At 35.0% G+C, this 18,575-nt stretch overlaps 1 protein-coding gene across 2 annotated transcripts in view; it reads left to right on the top strand.

Annotated features, from left to right (window-relative positions):
• LOC111053236 (sodium channel protein para) overlaps nucleotides 1-18,575 on the top strand; it is a 265,185-nt gene that overhangs the window by 124,952 nt on the left and 121,658 nt on the right. For both annotated transcript variants that reach the window (XM_039435819.1, XM_039435820.1), the window contains 4 exons: nucleotides 3,097-3,225; nucleotides 12,057-12,148; nucleotides 12,487-12,699; nucleotides 16,115-16,172. In XM_039435819.1, coding sequence (XP_039291753.1) covers nucleotides 3,097-3,225; nucleotides 12,057-12,148; nucleotides 12,487-12,699; nucleotides 16,115-16,172 — 492 coding nt within the window. The remainder of the gene's footprint in view (nucleotides 1-3,096; nucleotides 3,226-12,056; nucleotides 12,149-12,486; nucleotides 12,700-16,114; nucleotides 16,173-18,575) is intronic.

Below are 18,575 nucleotides of genomic sequence, written 5' to 3'. Positions count from 1 at the left end.
AACTCATTAATTTTATAGTATCAAGACAATTCTTAACTATAATCATTGTTCCTCCTCTAGTCATATTGGCTCTACAATAGTAACTTGCAATCTTATATCCAGGAATACCTATAGACTCAACCTCAGCTCTATTTACTATATATTAACTATAACGATTGTAGATTGGCATAAACTTGAAATTTATGTTGCTTGTAGATGTAGATTGCTTCAGATATGAAGTTGATCTTGAATCTTCTTGATATCTGTGAGATACTTTATACTTGTCTATTTGCAGTAGTGTTACTCATTCACTTGAAGAAATGCAGATGATTGATAGAACTTGTTGGAATTGTAAATTGTTATATATAAATATAGGCTATAATGAAGATGAATTTGAACTGTTCGAAACTGAAAACAGTTCGATCTTTGTTTAACAACTGATTCCTTTTTATGGGAAGTGCTAGGTACTGATTCCATCATCATCATCATCATCATCATCATCATCATCATCATCATCATCATCAATATAATATCGTATTGCGAGTATACACATGACACTACCGATTTATCGCTTGTGGCCTTCCTCCGTCACTGTACCTGATGGTTAATGACACCCAAGTCCTCCCATTCCTAGCGTCTGCCTATTCTTATTGTTATTCTGAACAATGGATCGCTCAGTGGACTGTTAACCCCCCCAAATCGCTCATCGGACGTAACCCTGTGAAACCTGTAAACCAAACGATTATTCGTTGGGCGATAAGGGCTCGCTTATCAACATCTGTATCTGGTGATAACAAGCACTACTCTGCACCACTTGTTTTAAAATCTCATAATAATTGATGCAATATTTTTAAATTAGCTAATAATTCAATGATCAGTATATCATAGGGTTTATGTTTCTGCTTGATGCTGTGTTCAAATAAAATCTCTTTGAATATTCTCAAATACCAGACTTCCACACCAAGGACTCGTTATAAGATTTTTTACATTGAATGTGTGGCATCCTTAAAAGGAACGTCACAACATTCTTTGAGCCACTATAAAGACTGACGGTTGGTATCATGTAAAGGTGCGAACAGATATACGCGCCGCGAACATGAGCAATTCACTTTTAATCAGCTAATTATATCTGTATTTTTACAGAAACGATAAGATACATATATAAAAAGCCTGGCATCAGCTGATTAAAAGTGAATTGTTCATGTTCGCGGCGCGTAAATCTGTACGCACCTTAACAAATTCGATTTGAAATGAACATCCAAAGCTAAGTACACACTAGTAGACCAAATCGCGCGATTTTCTATATAGACTGTCCCAGAGACATAGGCCCTGTTGAGACACTATGTCTTATCTTGTCTATCGTCCACACTATAAAATTGAAATCAAATCAGGTTTCATTCAATGACAACATTTACAAAACAAATTCCATTACACAAATGATATTACAGATCATTGAATACAATACTTGTTTACTTGAGAAAATTCTTGTCTGCAAAAAGGAGTGAATTTGCAGTTTAGTCAAGACAATCCTTTCTCACTACCAGGGCCCTGCTGCATGAGAATATAATATTTTAATTATCAATAATATTTAATTGAAATAGATAGATGGGAGGCTGCTTTCATAGGCACATGCCTCTGAGAGAGGAGCGAGTTGGAATACAAAAAAGTTTGAGAGACGAAACTTCTATAAACTGGAAAAATAATAAATTTGAAGTAAATACATAAAAAAGCAAATTGAAAAGAGACGTTATTCTTGATAATACTCAATCATCTATGATTAGTAATCATGTAAAAGGTAGTGAGGAGCAAGGTGCAATTGAAGAAAACGAAATTTAAATTCCAACAATTTTGAAAAATACTTGTATACTCTCACTTATATTGGAGGGGAATAATGAACACACACGAAACGCTCGTATAAATACGCACAGATACAAAAATTAACACACTCATACACAAACTATTATATGGAGGAATAGTTTGATGAGTATCTAATGAGGTTGAGTTTAGGAATAAGATAGAGTAAGGTGACATCAAAGTATCTTCGTTTCCCTGTCGATTCATGCTCCTCAGCCAATGGTCAACAATTTTTCTATAGTGGCATGTTGATGGAGTGTCCAGGCAGTTTTTGAAAGAGAGAATAAGTTTTATAATGACTGGAAGAGAAACTTTTTGCAAGTCTGGGGTTGATTATACCTATATTCATTTGTGGTTCTGGGGTTATAATTATGACAGATGTTGGGGAATGAGGATAATTTGTGTTTTGATGAGGTGTAAAGGGTTGCGATGTATATTGAGGTACAGTACGCGTCCCGTAGCTTTGTCTCCGTGACTTTGAAACGGCATACAGGCAAGGTAAGGTTCGCGGAGTAAAATTCACGGCTTTGCAAAAACATCAGGCTTCAGAGACCCTAGATCCCTAGATGGAGGAAGCTCTCCATGCACAGAGATTCTTCATGAATTCAGATTCAGATTCCTTTATTCATGTGTTTAACAAAACATAATTCAACTTACGTTTTAGCGTTTAAAATAAATATGAGTAGCAGTAAAATAACATGGTAAATCATATTAAACTAATGAGTTCTACAATAATATTGAGCAAGAAAAGTAATGAAATATGCAAAAGTTAGGTACTACTGTAATGTTTTCACATGAAACGGTGAAGTTTGGACCTTAAGAGGTCCATTCTCAGAGAGGGTATCGAGGATACCCTCCCCTTCAGCACTTGACCATAAGTATCAGAGAGTTGCAACGTATCAACAACTGTGGAAAGAGCATGTTGAACGAATGCCAGCTGATAGGCTGTGTTGTGCTAAAAGGACGTAACTCCAAAAAGCTCCTTGTGTATCTTTTCAGATGCAATACTTTGCTTTTGAGAAGATAGAAAAGAGCATCTGTTGCTTATGGAAAGATACATTTTCAAAACTGTTCGATGTTTTTGAACGGGTAGTATTGTAGTCTAGTGGCCTTCCGCCGATAGGCAAAGTTACAGGACCCGGACTGTACATTATAGGAACATTGAATTCGTAAGAAAGAGATCAGTTGGATATGTCTGTGGTGTGTTAGATTTTAAATTATTGTCATTTTGTGGTCTCTGACTTGTGATTGTGTGATTTGCAGAGTGATTTTCACGGGTATCTACACGTTCGAGTCGGCCGTGAAGGTGATGGCCAGAGGCTTCATACTTCAGCCTTTCACGTACCTTAGAGACGCATGGAACTGGCTTGACTTCGTAGTTATTGCCCTCGCGTGAGTAGATAACTAGATAGACACAACTAGACGTAGACCTCCCACAAACTAGCTTTGTTAGAATATGAGGAACCCAGTTGTATTCCCGGGAATTAGCTTTGCTGGAATCTGAATCGAAAGAAACCCTTGTTCAGCTCCCATAAACTAGAATAAATAGAAATAAAAATCTCAGTACACTTTTTTGAATTATTTTATCACAACATGTTTCAACATTCATGCAATTAGGAAATGATGTGATAAAATAATTCAAAAAAGGGTACTGAGATTTTTATTTCTATTTATATTACAAGTAGTCCTAAACAGAAAAGAGACCCATAAACTAGGTTTGTTTGTAAAATTGGAATCGCTCAAACTATCAGGATCGATAATACTTGACTAGGGAAACAATAATATGTTATCACATTTTCGAAATTCGCTCCCAGTTATGGACATTTGAAGATTGGTTTGAAATATGTTCTGAGCAGGAACCCAGTTTTAGCCCCAAGAGATGAGTTTTGTTGGAATCTGAATCCAAAGAGACTCTGGTTAAGCTGCCACAAACAAGTTAAATTAAAGTTCAGATCTAATGAAAAAAAAACAGATCAACTCCCAAAACATAGGTTTGTTGGAATATAATATAAAGATCAATCCAGTTTTACTCCTGGTAATTAGTTTTGTTGGATGCTGAATCCATAGAAACCCCGGTTTAGCTCACATAAACTACTTTCATGAACAGTAAAACCCAGATTCACTCCCAGTCCAGCTCCCAGAAACTATATTTGTTGAAATATGTTCTGAGCAGGAACCCAGTTTTACTCCCGGAGATTAGTCTGTTGATATCTTAATGACTAAATTCAAAGAAACAACGGTCTAGCTCCCAGAATCTAGTTTTGAAGAGTTTCTATTTGAAAAAACTTCGATCCGCCTCCAAACAAACTAGTTCTTTAAAATTTTATCTTGGGAGAAACCTCGTTCTACTCTTTTTAAATATAATACAAAAACGTTTCAGCTCTTAGAAGAGTAGTTACAATGGAATGCGATCTAAAGAAACTCGGTTCAGCTCCCAGAGACTAGATTTCTCGAATCCCATTCGATGGAATTGCAGCTTAACTTCTAGAAATTATCATTTTTCTTCGAATCTCGAATGAAATGAACCCTGTTTGAACCAGTAAAGATTCCAATAACTACATTTCTGGGTATATTATGGAGAAAATCAAGATTGAGTAGCTTCTTCTCAACACTATGAAATTTTATTTGGAATATAAATAAAATGATGTTGTGAATAAATTTCAATAAAAAGTTTTATAGTTATTCCCTGATAAAATAAAAATACAAACCAACATTTTTTCAACGAAAACCAGATGAGACACCCAATTCTTAACCAACCAACACATAAATAATAATAATGAGCGATCCTGATAATTTCTGTTCTTTGTTCGATTCAAAACTAATTGAGGTAAATCCCAAATTTATTTAGTCCAACTCCAATGCTATTCTGAAACGATAGTACAGTTGTAATGTTAGTTCCAAAATTGGATTTAATTGTTTTCACAAGCATAAGCTATATAATTATAGACTACCGTACAAAAGTAGTCCGGTGGAAATTGGAACAGATGAGTCCCCCCTCAAATTCCCCCCCCCACCACAGCAAACATGAACGTTCTCAACAAGTCAGGATTATTATGAAAGTGATAATCAATTCTCATTTATAATCAGCTGTGAACAACATTGATCAACTCTAATTTGGCAACGTTGCACACATCTGTTCTAATTTCCATTAGACTGTATACGTCTGGTTCACTATAGTCTATAGTTGATTCCAGCACGGTATATAGAAGAAGAATTTTCATCTAAATACCGTCGATTCCAGTTATAATTTTCCCTCCAATTTGTAACGAATTAGCCTCTCACTATATTGATTAAAGAATCAACCTCCTACTATTTTAAACTAGTACATCGTTGAACTTGAAGTGAGTGTAGATTGTATATTTCTTCCACAACCTGTTGAACAGTATATTTCTTGTACAGTTCTAATTGTTGATTCATAGTAAGTTACGGTACATTTGCTGTTTATAATACTTACTTGTATATTGAGTTTGAATTAATATGGATTTGTCAATTAATTTGATGCTTTGTTGAATTCCTATTTTCTAATTAAAGCGAGTTCATTGTTGAAGGTTCCTTAGTACCTATATTCTATATTTATTCTAGTTTACAACTTTTGAAAACTTTACCTTTTTCTCGTTTCATAAATGGGAGTTTCCGCTTCAAAAAGCGTCGATCAGTTGAACTTTGATTTAAACTTAGTACATAAACATTGGCAGATGCTGAACTAGCGTCGAATAGTCAAAACTCACGATGGATTCCCATCTCAACATAATATGCTATTTGAAAATAGAAAAATGTTGAATTTTTCCTTTTTCATCAGTATATTTCACTTTCTTCCCTTCCCCCCTATTGCTTCCCCACCTTTCTATAGAAACCTCTTGGCCATCATATACATTGGGTCGATTGAATAGAAACTGGAATTTAGTGACTTGCACTCAGTCATTAGTTCCAATTATACAAAGCTGCAAACGACAAAAATTCCACAGCCAATACTGATTTTTGTCTGCTGAAAGTGAACACAGTCATATTCAGTTAGAGGGCGCACTAGAGGCTCCAAATCATGGAAATTTTACCTCTCTGGCACCCCAAATTTCTTCGACACACTTAAATCAGCCTCGTACAGCTGACTCAAATCCAAGCAATTGCTTAAAAATTACTAGCAATTGCTAGCTTCTATTCAATCAACCCATTATGTGGTAGTCGCTCTTCTATCCTCCTCCTCCTCCTCCTCCTCTCCTCCTCCTCCTCCTCCTCCTCCTCCTCCTCCTCCTCCTCCTCCTCCTCCTTCTCCTCCTCCTCCTCCTCCTTCTCGTCCTCCTTATCATCCTCCACCTCCCCCCACTTCTCCTATTCCTCCTCCTCCTCCTCCTCCCCTCCTCCTCCTCCTCCTTCTCCTCCTTCTCCACCACCTCCCACTCCTCCACCTAATTCTCATCTTCCTCCGCTTCCTCTGCTTCCCCCTTTCCACATCCTCGTTCCTCTTCTTCTCATCCTCCCACTCCATCTTCTTCTTCCTTCTTTTTTATCCTCTTCCTTCTCCATCATCCCTTTTCTAGTCTTCGTTCACCTAACTCTCCCTTCTCATCTCCTGTAAATCATCTTTCTTTCACCCCATTTACTTCTCCTCCCTTCTTATCATTCTTCCTTCTATCACTATAATATTCTTTTTTTTTTACCTTTCATCTCTCTTCTCCCTCTTTCCTTCCCTCCTCATCATCCTCCTTCTCCTCCTCCCACAACTACACCTCCTCCAACTCATCCTCTTCCGCCTTCCACTCCTTGTCCTCCTCCCAGTACTCCTCCTTCTCCCATAACTCGTCCTCCTTCTCCTTAAACTCCGCTTCCTCCTCTTCCAATCTCTTACTCAATCTTCTTCTTCTTCCTTCTTTATCTTCTTCTTTTTTCCATAATTCCTTTTCTAGTCTTCTTCCACCTTTCTTTCCCTCTCCATCTTTCTTTCTACACTTCCTCCTTTTTATCACTATCTTCATATCTATTCATATAATTTTATTCGTTCTTAATAATAAATTCTACTTTTTTCAATTTCATATTAATAATAATCATTGTACAGCTAAACAATTTGAGGTTTTATCCTGTACATTGGAAATATCCCCCTAATAAGCGTTGTAGCTGTATAATCAAAGCTGTATCCGATCTCATACAGTATTATCATCCATAATTTCTTTACTATATGCTCAAAAAATCAATATTACTATTCTAGTCTATTTAACTTCGCCTGTGAAGCTGGGCTGTAATATTAGTTTTATTTCCTAAGAAATAAAAGCTGATCAGATATAGCCTTCAAATATTGTCCTACTTTGTGATTGTCCAATTGTACAATATATACAATTTTCTTTCTAACTGTAAGAGTTTAGTCCTGCTGACAGATAGTTTTCATGGACTGTAGAACCATTTGTTCGCCAAGAACCTTCTCAAGATTTTTTTCAAATAAACAAAACTTCTGGTCAGCTACTATTTCTTGCATTACTTGTGTATTCCTCCCTGTGATAAGGATATCCATAAAAAATGGTATTTTCCTTGCATTTGTCATTAGTTGTTTGCCCACAGTTATTGGCCATCACCTATAAAATAGTTTGATTACGTAAGTTATTTTTTGTCAAGGTCATGCTGAATCAAAACTTTTTTTCAATCGATAAATATTTGTTGTGTGTTATGTCTTCAAAACCCATCTAGTTAGAAATATAGTTAGTTCTTATAAAATTAATTGGTAGGTCTTCCTTTCATCAAGCCGAAAACAATTCGCTCCACTCCAAATATGTTGTAATATTCTCGACTTTTTCGACTTATCATCACTCCTTTTTTGATATGTCTATTTATATTTTCAAGAATTATTTCTGGTTTGTTGACAATATTCTGCTCAAGGTACTCAACACAAATACTATTCATAATCTATTATAGTCTGTATAAAATAAGTTGAGACTGAGAAATTATCCATGTTGCCAAAGTGTATGAATTTCAGTCTTTTCATGCAAGCCCTATGAAAGGTAAACTCTTCAACTTTCAATGCAGAGATGTCAATTTGAATATATCCAGTCATATGTGTGTGCACGAGGAAATTTCGCACAATTTGACAACACGGATTATTTTCTCCAAGTCTCGAATTATTTCTTACAAACTATAGTATTATCTCTATCATCATCATTATATTATCATTAAGTGGATCTTCATAGATTCCACCAAATTTCTTGTCTCAGCCAATCGAAGAGCTTCATGAGCTTCCAAGTCGTCTGAAAATGCCTGAAAAGACGCTCCGTGTGGCTTAGTCCTTATTCTCATATCTCATCCTTACAGATTTTTGAAGCAATTGTTCTCGGTTGAATACTGGATTATAAGCTAGTGCTAAGTAATTTATTAGTTCAGATTATGTGTTTGAGGTTCATTACGATGTCTATTCTCATAGATTAGATATCTTGAAATTCTTAAAAAATGTGTTTGATAAGGGTGAAGCTCTACCTAGCTAATTTTTTATTTCTATCTGAAAAATAGAAGAAGTGATAAGTGATCGATACAATGTCTCAGTATATATATATGAACTATGATTATATCTTATTTAGTTAGAACATAGTTAGTTTTGAAGTAATTGTGTGTAGATTTAGTCCAGAAAAGCTATTAAATGGTAGTGTCTTAGTCAGTTAGTAGTTACTCGTTCAAATTATGTGTTATGAGAAATTTATTTGAATTATTATTCTAAACTTAATTTGAAAATATGGTAGTTTCGAGTGTAGATCGTATTTTCGATGGGAGAAATATTGTACAATTTATTAATTTCTAACTATAATGTAAACCCCTTTCTTAATAGATAAATCTAGTGTTACTCTCCACATTTTGGGAAAATATCACAGAATAAGGAAATAAAATGAGACAAAATATTGTATTCAAAGTGTAATTTATTAGCTTCTATCAATATATTGGCCTTTTCACACTTACCGATTGGATTATTGTCCTCTATTGGCCAATTCTCAATAACAGCTTATTTTCAGCCAATCGGAGCATAGTTCAGTTCAGATTTCGGTGATAAATGTCGGCCGGAAAACGTTGAGTGTTAAAAGGGACATCCAAACAAGCATAACAGGCCAGAAAAAACAGGACAAAAAATCAAAACTCTCTTCCCCATTGATTGGTAGGGTTGTCCAAAGTTCAAGTTGAGTATGTTCTCACATTCCTTCATAATTCCTTTCTATTGAGTGATGAGAAATTCTATTCTATCGGGGAGAAAAACAATTATAAATTCATAATCTATTTTAAAGGAATGATAGGTGAAACATACTTCAGGAAAGATATCAGTGGAAATCTATTTCAGTAGGAAACGTCTTGAATATGAAATGAAAACGACTTGTTTTTGTCAAAACCACTAGTTTATTGGAACAACTTGAGATAATAGTTCAACCATCATCAATCTCTAGTTAACTGAAAGCTTGAATGTTGAGCAGCAGAATATGTAGGATGAGTAAAGCCCTACGATTGGTCATTAGCTGTCGACCGATAGAGGCTGAGCTCTACTGCCATTGGCCGAGACAAGGAACGCAAAAGTATCCCAAATATGGTTATGAGATCCGTTCAACAACAACCAATAGAAAAAACTCAGTAACTAACATAATCAAATGGATAATGTGATGAAAAATAGTAGGATATACTATTCGAAAACCAGTAAGGTTGAGTATTATATGTTTGAGTGGCAGTTCAGTTTCTAGCTTCTTGTTATTTCATTCTTGAACTTGACCACAACTTCCCGCTTCTATAAATTACTTTCCTACCTTTGTTTTTTGATACGTAGTCTCCGTGTTTTCTTGTTTTTAAATACCAGAGGTTTTTAAATATATTTCTCCACTCTTCGTTATCATATTATCTTTTTGATTCTTTCAGTTACTAAGTTTCTCTTCATTGATTGTTGACTAATAAATCAGGTTTCAGAAAAACTAAGAAACGATTTAAACTTACCAAACTTCTAATACATTTGATCAATTCTTCACTATGAAATTACCTGAACATTTTCTTAAAAAAACAACTTCTAATACTGTGTTTAAGGATTTATACCGATCTGTTAGGTCAAATTTTTCTATCTGATGTGAAGGTTTTTAAAGCTGAAGTTTTTGAATGAGAATCAGTTTAAATTGTTAAAGTGTCTTGTGATTTCCAATTGATATATGATATACTTGTTAAGATCCAGTCATTTTTAAAATATAACTAATTTGTAAAAACGACTGCATGACGGTATACCAATAAAAAATTACAAGAGTGTTTATGTCATAGTTCAAACTCTAGAAACTCTTATGTATCTAATAATCATTCTTTTCTATATATTCCATCTTGTAAATAAAGTATTATTCTCTTTTTTCAAATGGGTATGAATTCGATTGTGCATCTAAGTATTATTAATCTTTCGTAAACTATTGTCATTGGTGTTATCTAGTGTAAGATGTTACTAGTATTGGGTAGTTTTTCTATGATGTATAGAGAAGTGTTCATAGTTCAGTGTAATCTATTTTCTGACATTTATTATCTAGGAGGCTAGAATAGAAACCAGAGATGTGTCTAGTTTGATGATATACGTTAAGTTGTTAGATATTATTTTCGTAGACTGGAGAATCGATTGTTAATTTATGTAAGTGTTTCTAAGATAAATGCTGTGTCATTTTAGGGGATGTTCTATGATTATTTGAAAGTTTATGAGGTAAAATTTCTCACGATACTTTGAACGTTTTCAGAGTAGAATGAGGTCAGTTGACAATAGTATGATGTGCTCACACTGGGCGAAACCACCAATATATTGGTTCAATTATCGTCAAAGAATGGATCAATATCGTGGTTAAGTGGTAGAGTGGTCATTATTGTCGAAACTTCGCCACGTCAACAAATAAAGAAGTCAATCTATTCTATAACTACATGTTGCTCCATGCTATTCTTGAGTGTGATCATCGGCACATTCTTCTGTCATCTGTCAATAAATGAATGAATAAATTCAATTAGTAAATAAAAGAATTATTAATAGAATAAATCTGTTTCCGTTCTTCAAGACTCACAAATTCTTAAACCACAGGCCCCTCAAATCAATGGATGTTGTTTGAAAACTATAGAATAATATGTTGAAAACTTAGGGCCGGTTTCCCAGCTCGGGATTTAGCTAAGTTCTAGACTTTGAACAGCTGGAGACAGAAAATTGGCTTTCCGAAACGGGGCGTAGTCGTAGTCCACGTTCAAATTGAATTACAAATAACTAGAAAATTGAACACAAAATAAAATAAAGAGAAAATAGTGTAAAGTTTCAGGTATTTTTAATTATTTAGGAATGTTTTATTTCGTCAAGGAAAATCGTTTCATAAATATAAAGAAAATAATTAAAAATCTCAGTACCCTTTTTTTAAAATATTTTATCACGACATGTTTCGGTCATTTATGCCATTTTCAAGTGATATGAATTAAATAAATAAATACTAATGGAAGATTCTTATTTTGATCATATGTTAGTGTATTCATATGTTTTTATGAACTAGGACTGTACTGTTCTAAAAAAAGGGTACTGAGATTTTTAATTATTTTCTTTATATTTATATTACAAGTAGCCCTATACAGGAAAGAGATAAAATCGTTTCAATTTATAGAAATGAGAAAATGAAGATTATCATAAAAACTGCGACTACGCCCCGTTTCGGAAAGCCAATTTTCTGCCTCCAGCTGTTTAAAGTCTAGAACTTAGCTAAATCCCGAGCTCGGAAGCCGGCCCTTAGAGTTCAGTTGATACTTATTATATATGAATAATATACGTGCTATGAATATATTACTATACATCAAGTGTGTTTAGGCCTACATCATAATGCTCAGTTCAATTTTGAATTCTGAGAAAGTTTTTTTCAAGTCAGGACCGTATTCATTAACAATTATGAAGATCTATCAGTGAACGTGCATGCTATAATGAATATATTATTACCATGGGTTTCAATGTGACTTGTCACACAGCCCGGTCGAGCGAGTATGAATAATCCCACAGGAATAGTATGAGAGAATAATATTCTGACTATTCCGAATCTGTGCACTTATACTGATATGTGAGAATGTAATACTGAATATGTGAGAATTTAGCTCAACTCGCCAAACAAATTCAGTGTACAATATTCCGGAATTCCTCAAATCAACTTGAAAATCTGACACTATTATCCTCCACTTTATCATGTTGCATACTTTGTTTTTTGGCGTTTTCTAATTGTTTGTTGTGAATTTGTTCTCAGCTATGTAACAATGGGTATAGATTTGGGGAATCTGGCCGCCTTGAGAACTTTCCGAGTGTTGAGAGCCTTAAAGACCGTCGCCATTGTGCCTGGTGAGTTGTTTTTTAATTTTTTTACTTGATGAAAAAATGATATTTTGTAAAACGTTCATAGTTTTTGGACAAAGAAAATATTGTCAACTGCAATAGCCTTCAAGTTTTAACCTGCTTCTCATATCAGTAAAAATTATACAGAGTGATTTTTTAGTTCTCTTACCCTATTGAGGGTTGTGTGGTACCGGGTAAATTATTTCCAACTAGGAAAATGTTGTTTTTTCACACTATGGATCATGATTGATTCAAATGCACTCAATTGATTTTAATAGTGTTTTGTGAAGGTTGAAGACGATTTAATCGAAGGTTTTGATTGATTTTGTATTTGTTGTGTGAAGGCTTGAAGACAATCGTGGGCGCCGTGATAGAGTCAGTGAAGAACCTGCGCGATGTGATAATCCTGACGATGTTCTCGCTGTCCGTGTTCGCACTGATGGGTCTACAGATCTACATGGGTGTGCTCACACAGAAGTGCATCAGGAACTTCCCCGAAGATGGGTCGGCCGGCAACCTCAGCCATGAGAACTGGCATCGATGGATGAGTAACGACAGTAAGCACTATTCCTTTTATTTATTTATTTATTCATTCAGAATTACACAACTTACAGGAAAGTACCACAGTCTTACGTCCAAAACGGTTCCAATTCTAATTTGTACAGCAATATCAGAGTTGAAACTTCTGATTCCACGACATTCTTGGGTCTGATGGTGGAGAGTGATTCGAAGTGGAAGCTACATATTTCTCATGTCACTGGTAAATTGAATAGAGCCTTGTTTGTATTAAGAGTAATGGCTAGAGTAGGGAGTGAAAAAACTGTTCTTTTTGTAAATCATGCTTATTTTCTGTCAGTTATGAGATATGGAGTTATTTTTGGGGGAAAAAGTATAGAGAATAATGGAATATTCACATTGCAGAAGAAAGCCATTAGGATAATTTATAAGATTAATACAATGCGCTCTTGCAGACCTTATTTTAAAGAAAAGAGATTGCTGACGGCTCCTGCTATTTATATATTAGATTTAGCAATCTTCGTTTTTAAAAATAGACGAATGTATGAGGAGAACCAGGTGAGTCATCCCCATAATACACGATTTAGAGGTTTTGTTTACCCACATCACAGACTAAGCCTGCTGGAGAGTGGCCCGTTTTATATGGGACTGAAAATATTTAATTCAATCCCATCTCACATAAGAGAAATTGATGGCTTGAAGGAGTTCAAAAAAACACTCAGGGAATTCCTTATTGTATTGTGTCCGTACAGGTTAGCAGACTTCATTGTTGAATAATGTTTGATTGATGTATGTTATGTGGGATCTGTTATGTTGAAATATGAGGGATGGTAGATATTAGATTAAACTTTGACGTGTCATATACTGCGGGATCGTTGCTCCCTTAATGCAGTTTAATAATTGTGACGAACAAGAAAAGTAAAGTAAAAGTATCTATATTCCACTCACTTATTCACAATTTCTATCCTTCTCCTCCTCCACCATCCTCCTCCTCCTGCTCCGAAACTTCCTCCTCTCACTACTCCTCTTTTTCTTTCTCCTCCTTCTCCTCCTTCCACTGGCAGTCCTTCCCCTGCTCCATTTTTTTATTTATTTATTCACATCATTAGAAAAATAAAATTTCTCCTGAAAATCAGGATCTAAACTTTACACAAACAGGAAATAAATTAATAAGAAAGAAAAAATGAGAAAATAGCAATAAAATACAGTAGTTTGGAACAAACATTATGAATAGAAAATAACACAAGACAAAATAGAAAATAGACTGAAGAAAAAAAAACAAAATACATTCACCCCTCTTCCTTCAACTCCATCTCTACCTCATACATCACCACCTCCTCTCCCGCCACCACCTCTCCCTCATCCACTTCCACCTCTCATTCCTACTATTCGACCCCCGACTTCTCCTCCTCATCCTACTCATTCTCCTTCTACTCATCCTCTTTCAAGAGCTCCTACAATACCTCCTCCACCACCAGCACCACTTCCTTTTCCACCTTCTCCAACTTCTCCTCCTTCTCTTTCTACTCCTCCATCTCATTCTCCTCTTTCTCCTACTACCCCTCCTTTTCCTCCTCCTCCTCCTTCTTCCTCTTCCACTCCCTCCCCTCACTCATACTCCTCCACCTTCCACTCCGCCACCTCCTACTCCTCCACCTCCTACTCATCCTCATCCTCGTCCCCCACCTTCTCTTACTCATTTCACTGTTCCTCCTTCAACAGTTGGCAACAGTTTGCAATTGGATAATCACATTTTCCCGAATTTCGTGCTTATTTCTGATTCTAGGTGGAAATGTTACTGGACATTAATTGTAGAGATTTTCATGCTGAATCTTTTCCACTTGAATTTTTTTGTTTATATTGTATCTGAAGCCTGATAATTGGGAATATAAAATCAAACTTTGCATAGATGGGGCGGAGCTCCTGAAATTTTTACAGATATGGGACTTGTGGCAGTTGATAGAGCTTATCAATGACTATTTTAGGTATAACTTTAATCAAAATCGTTGGAGCCGTTTTCGAGAAAATCGCGAAAAACCCTGTTTTTGACAACATTTTCGCCGTTTTAGCCGCCATCTTGAATCGCATTTGATCGAAATTGTTCGTGTCGGATCCTTATATTGTAAGGGCCTTACGTTCCAAATTTCAAGTCATTCCGTTAATTGGGAGATGAGATATCGTGTACACAGACGCACATTCACTCATACACACACACACACACACACACACACACACACACTCACACACACTCCCATACAGACCAATACCCAAAAACCACTTTTTTGGACTCAGGGGACCTTGAAACGTATAGAAATTTAGAAATTGGGGTACCTTAATTTTTTCGGAAAGCAATACTTTCCTTACCTATGGTAATAGGGCAAGGAAAGTAAAAATCGAGCCTCAAATTTTGACATTCAATAACTTTTTTATGTGTGCACCGATTTTGATGATTTTGTTTAGCTGTGTTTGTTATGTTTATGAGCAAGTTTATGACCTATCAAATTCATGATCTGACTTCAGGACTCTTTCCTACGGTCCTTCAAAGTTTACATGTAATCCTTATGGGAGAAGATTTGTGAGCTGGCCACACACAGAAATAAAAATCAGCTGTTATAATCATTGCGACATCCAACAGCCGTCGGTAGATCTGTTCTTCTATTTTTTTCTACTGATTCACAAAATTTCAATTTTAATAATGCCGCGGTACGAACAACGTCCAAACTTGGTTCATAGAACTCGACATGCTGTAAATTTAGAATATGCACGGGAAAATCAGCATCAAGGAGATATACCATTCAATTCCCAGCAAGCTGCATTCAACTATAACTGAAAATACAAACTGCTGCACAACTAACTAACCACATAGGAAGTCCATATTGAGATATAAATGTGAATACTGATAGTTGGATAATTTTCATAAAAATATAGTGCATCAGATTAAGCTAAGGCTAAGCACACCTGAGATGGCGCGACTTTGTGATACAAAGTGTTGATCTTATGGAGATTGCCTTATCACACAGTTCCACGCCATGTCCGATTTAGTGTGTGTGTGAGTTCTTCCATTCAAACCAATAAGCAAGAAGCACCTGGATGCAAAATGCCGCATCGCGACCCAGGTGTGCATCCAGCTAAAGTTTGTCATGAGATGCATTAACTATTTGGCGGTACGAAGTTCGCCGGGCCAGCTAGTATTATTATTATTACCGCTGATCTCAATTATTATTGATTCGTAATTAGTATCGCAAGGCATCTGTTCAAACTGTGCACATTTATGCCAATAGAACACAATATTGTTCATGATACCAATTAAATTTCATCAACATATATTGTTCAATGGTTAGTTAATTAATTCCTATGTTGTTTCATTAAACCATAGCTTTATGTCAATATTATTTTGCATAATTTTTCTAGAAATTATCATGTTATTTCCTAACATGACTTTTTTGGTTTTTGCAGCCAACTGGTTTGGTGAAGACAATAACTATCCACTATGTGGAAATTCTTCTGGAGCTGGGTAAGTTATACTCTCTTATATTTTAAATTCCTAATCTATTAATTTGTACAAGTAGACTAGTCACCAGGTACTTTTTGCTGCGAACAACTCCGTACAAAATGAATTTTTCTTGCAATTATTCTGGAGTTGAATACAAAGAGTTGGCATTCAATAGCGGGGTCCACGTTATAATGGTTGTATTTGATCAACTTTGGTGTTTCTATCCTTGTTTAACATTCAACAAAGAAGATACCGCTATCTTTTTCTACCTCCGTAACGTCGCGAAATCATTTTCCAACAATTAACAAAATATTTATATACATCTATAGCGAGTTTGTTTGTTTACTTGACAAAATATTTGATCTTGATTTTTTTTTTTTTTTTTTTATTTTTTTTTTAAGATTACGTCCTAAAGACTCCAGTCATGGAGTATAAGACAAGTCATGTTATTACATAATAATTCTAACACTAAGTAGTTCAACCTAGTTTAGGTTTGAAAGGAATTCTTGTACACTATAAAAAGCTCTATCAACTAAATATTTTTTAATTTGTTTTTTGAAAATCTTCAAATCATCATTACTTTTCAAGATTTGAGGTAGCTTGTTATAAAATTTCCTACCAATATAATCTGGTTTTTGTTCAAATAACCTACTATTGTGACCCATTATATGATAATCTGCTCTGTTTCGCGTATTATACTCATGAACATCTGAATTCTGGATCACACCACTAGTTTTCACATGCATTACAACTTCATATAGATACAAAGATGGCACAGTTAATAGACCAAGCTTTTTAAATAAAGGCCTACAAGAGTCTAACCTATTCACTTTCTCTATACATCTGAGTGCCTTCTTTTGAATCTTAAACACCCTGTCCATATTTTGTTGAGATGAATTACCCCATACTAAAATAGCATACCTAATATGAGATAGTATAAGTCCATGGTAAGCAGTTAACAGTAGTTTTTTATCATTCAGCCTAGCAAGCTGCCGCAGGACAAATACCCCAGATGATATCTTATTACATATCCTCTCAATGTAAGGATGCCATGTTAATTTCCTGTCCAATAAAATTCCCAAGAATGCTACTTTCTCTTCTTGGTCTAATTCATTTTCCTCTACAAACACATTTATTTCTCTATCCTCTACTGAATTATATTTACTTTTGAATTGTAGGAATTGACATTTCTTACTATTTATTGTTAATTGCCTTTGCTTCAAGAATTGGACAATTGACTGTACTCCAGTAAAAGCATTTATTTCTAGACTATCTAATAAATAATTGTTAAAGATAAGCGATGTGTCATCAGCAAACAACAGAGCTCTGTGATCTTTTAACTCTTTTGGTAATTGGTTCACATACAACAGAAACAGTAAGGGACCCAGAATTGAGCCTTGAGGTACTCCAGCCTGGACCTCCAGTTTTTGAGATTTAATTTTTACTATTTCATTCCCATCCACCTTGGTAAGCTCAACACACTGGTTTCTACCTATGAGATATGATTCAAACCATTTTAGTTCTATACCATTCACACCTACAGTTTTTAGTATTTCCAATAATATTCTATGGTTCACACAATCAAAAGCTTTGGATAAATCAAGAATATTGCGGCTGCCTTCTCACCTGAATCTATTATATCTATTAGTCTTTCAACAAGGGATACTATTGCAGTCTTAGTAGATTTCCCTTTCTGGAACCCATGCTGTTCATCACATATGAAATTAATTTCTTCCAGGTGCATCAATAGCCTATTTAAAACTACTCTTTCAAAAATTTTACTTATTACATTTAGAATACTAATGGGTCTATAATTTTCAACTCTTTCAGAATCACCGCTCTTGAAAATTGGCAAAATTTTTCCTTGTTTCAGATCATCAGGGAAAATACCCTGCTCTAGTGAAGTATTAAGGAGATGCAATAAAGGGTCCAGTAATTCATTTTCACATTCTTTTAAAATTTTGCTTGAGACCCCATCCAATCCTACTGTTTTTTTGTTATTCAATTTTTTATTATTCTTGACAACTCATCTCTTGATAATGGATGAAATTTAAATACCTTTTCAATTGGCTCAGCATTTAATGTAGTTGTATTACAAGTATTAGTGTTCAGTGACTTTTGGAGATTATATGCAACCTGTTGATAATACTTATTGAAAAAGTTACAAATGTCTATACTATCATCCATATAATTTCCATGTTCATCGATTATCCTAGGGACATTAGTAACTGTATCTTTTTGAGCTGCTCTCCTATTTCTATTAATTACCTCCCAAACAGCAGAGTTAAAATTGGTACTAGTTGTTAATATTTCAGCTGTTTTCTTACACTTAGCTTTCCTCACTTCTTTTGCATAGTTTTTCTTTAGACATTTGTATTTGACTTCACTCGGAACATCCCTCACTAATTTAAATTCCTCATAGGC

This window comes from Nilaparvata lugens, chromosome 9 (genome assembly GCF_014356525.2).
Source record: "Nilaparvata lugens isolate BPH chromosome 9, ASM1435652v1, whole genome shotgun sequence".
Lineage (NCBI taxonomy): Eukaryota > Metazoa > Arthropoda > Insecta > Hemiptera > Delphacidae > Nilaparvata > Nilaparvata lugens.
The sequence above is the reverse complement of the archived record's forward strand: the minus strand, read 5'-3'. Positions and strand labels throughout refer to the sequence as shown.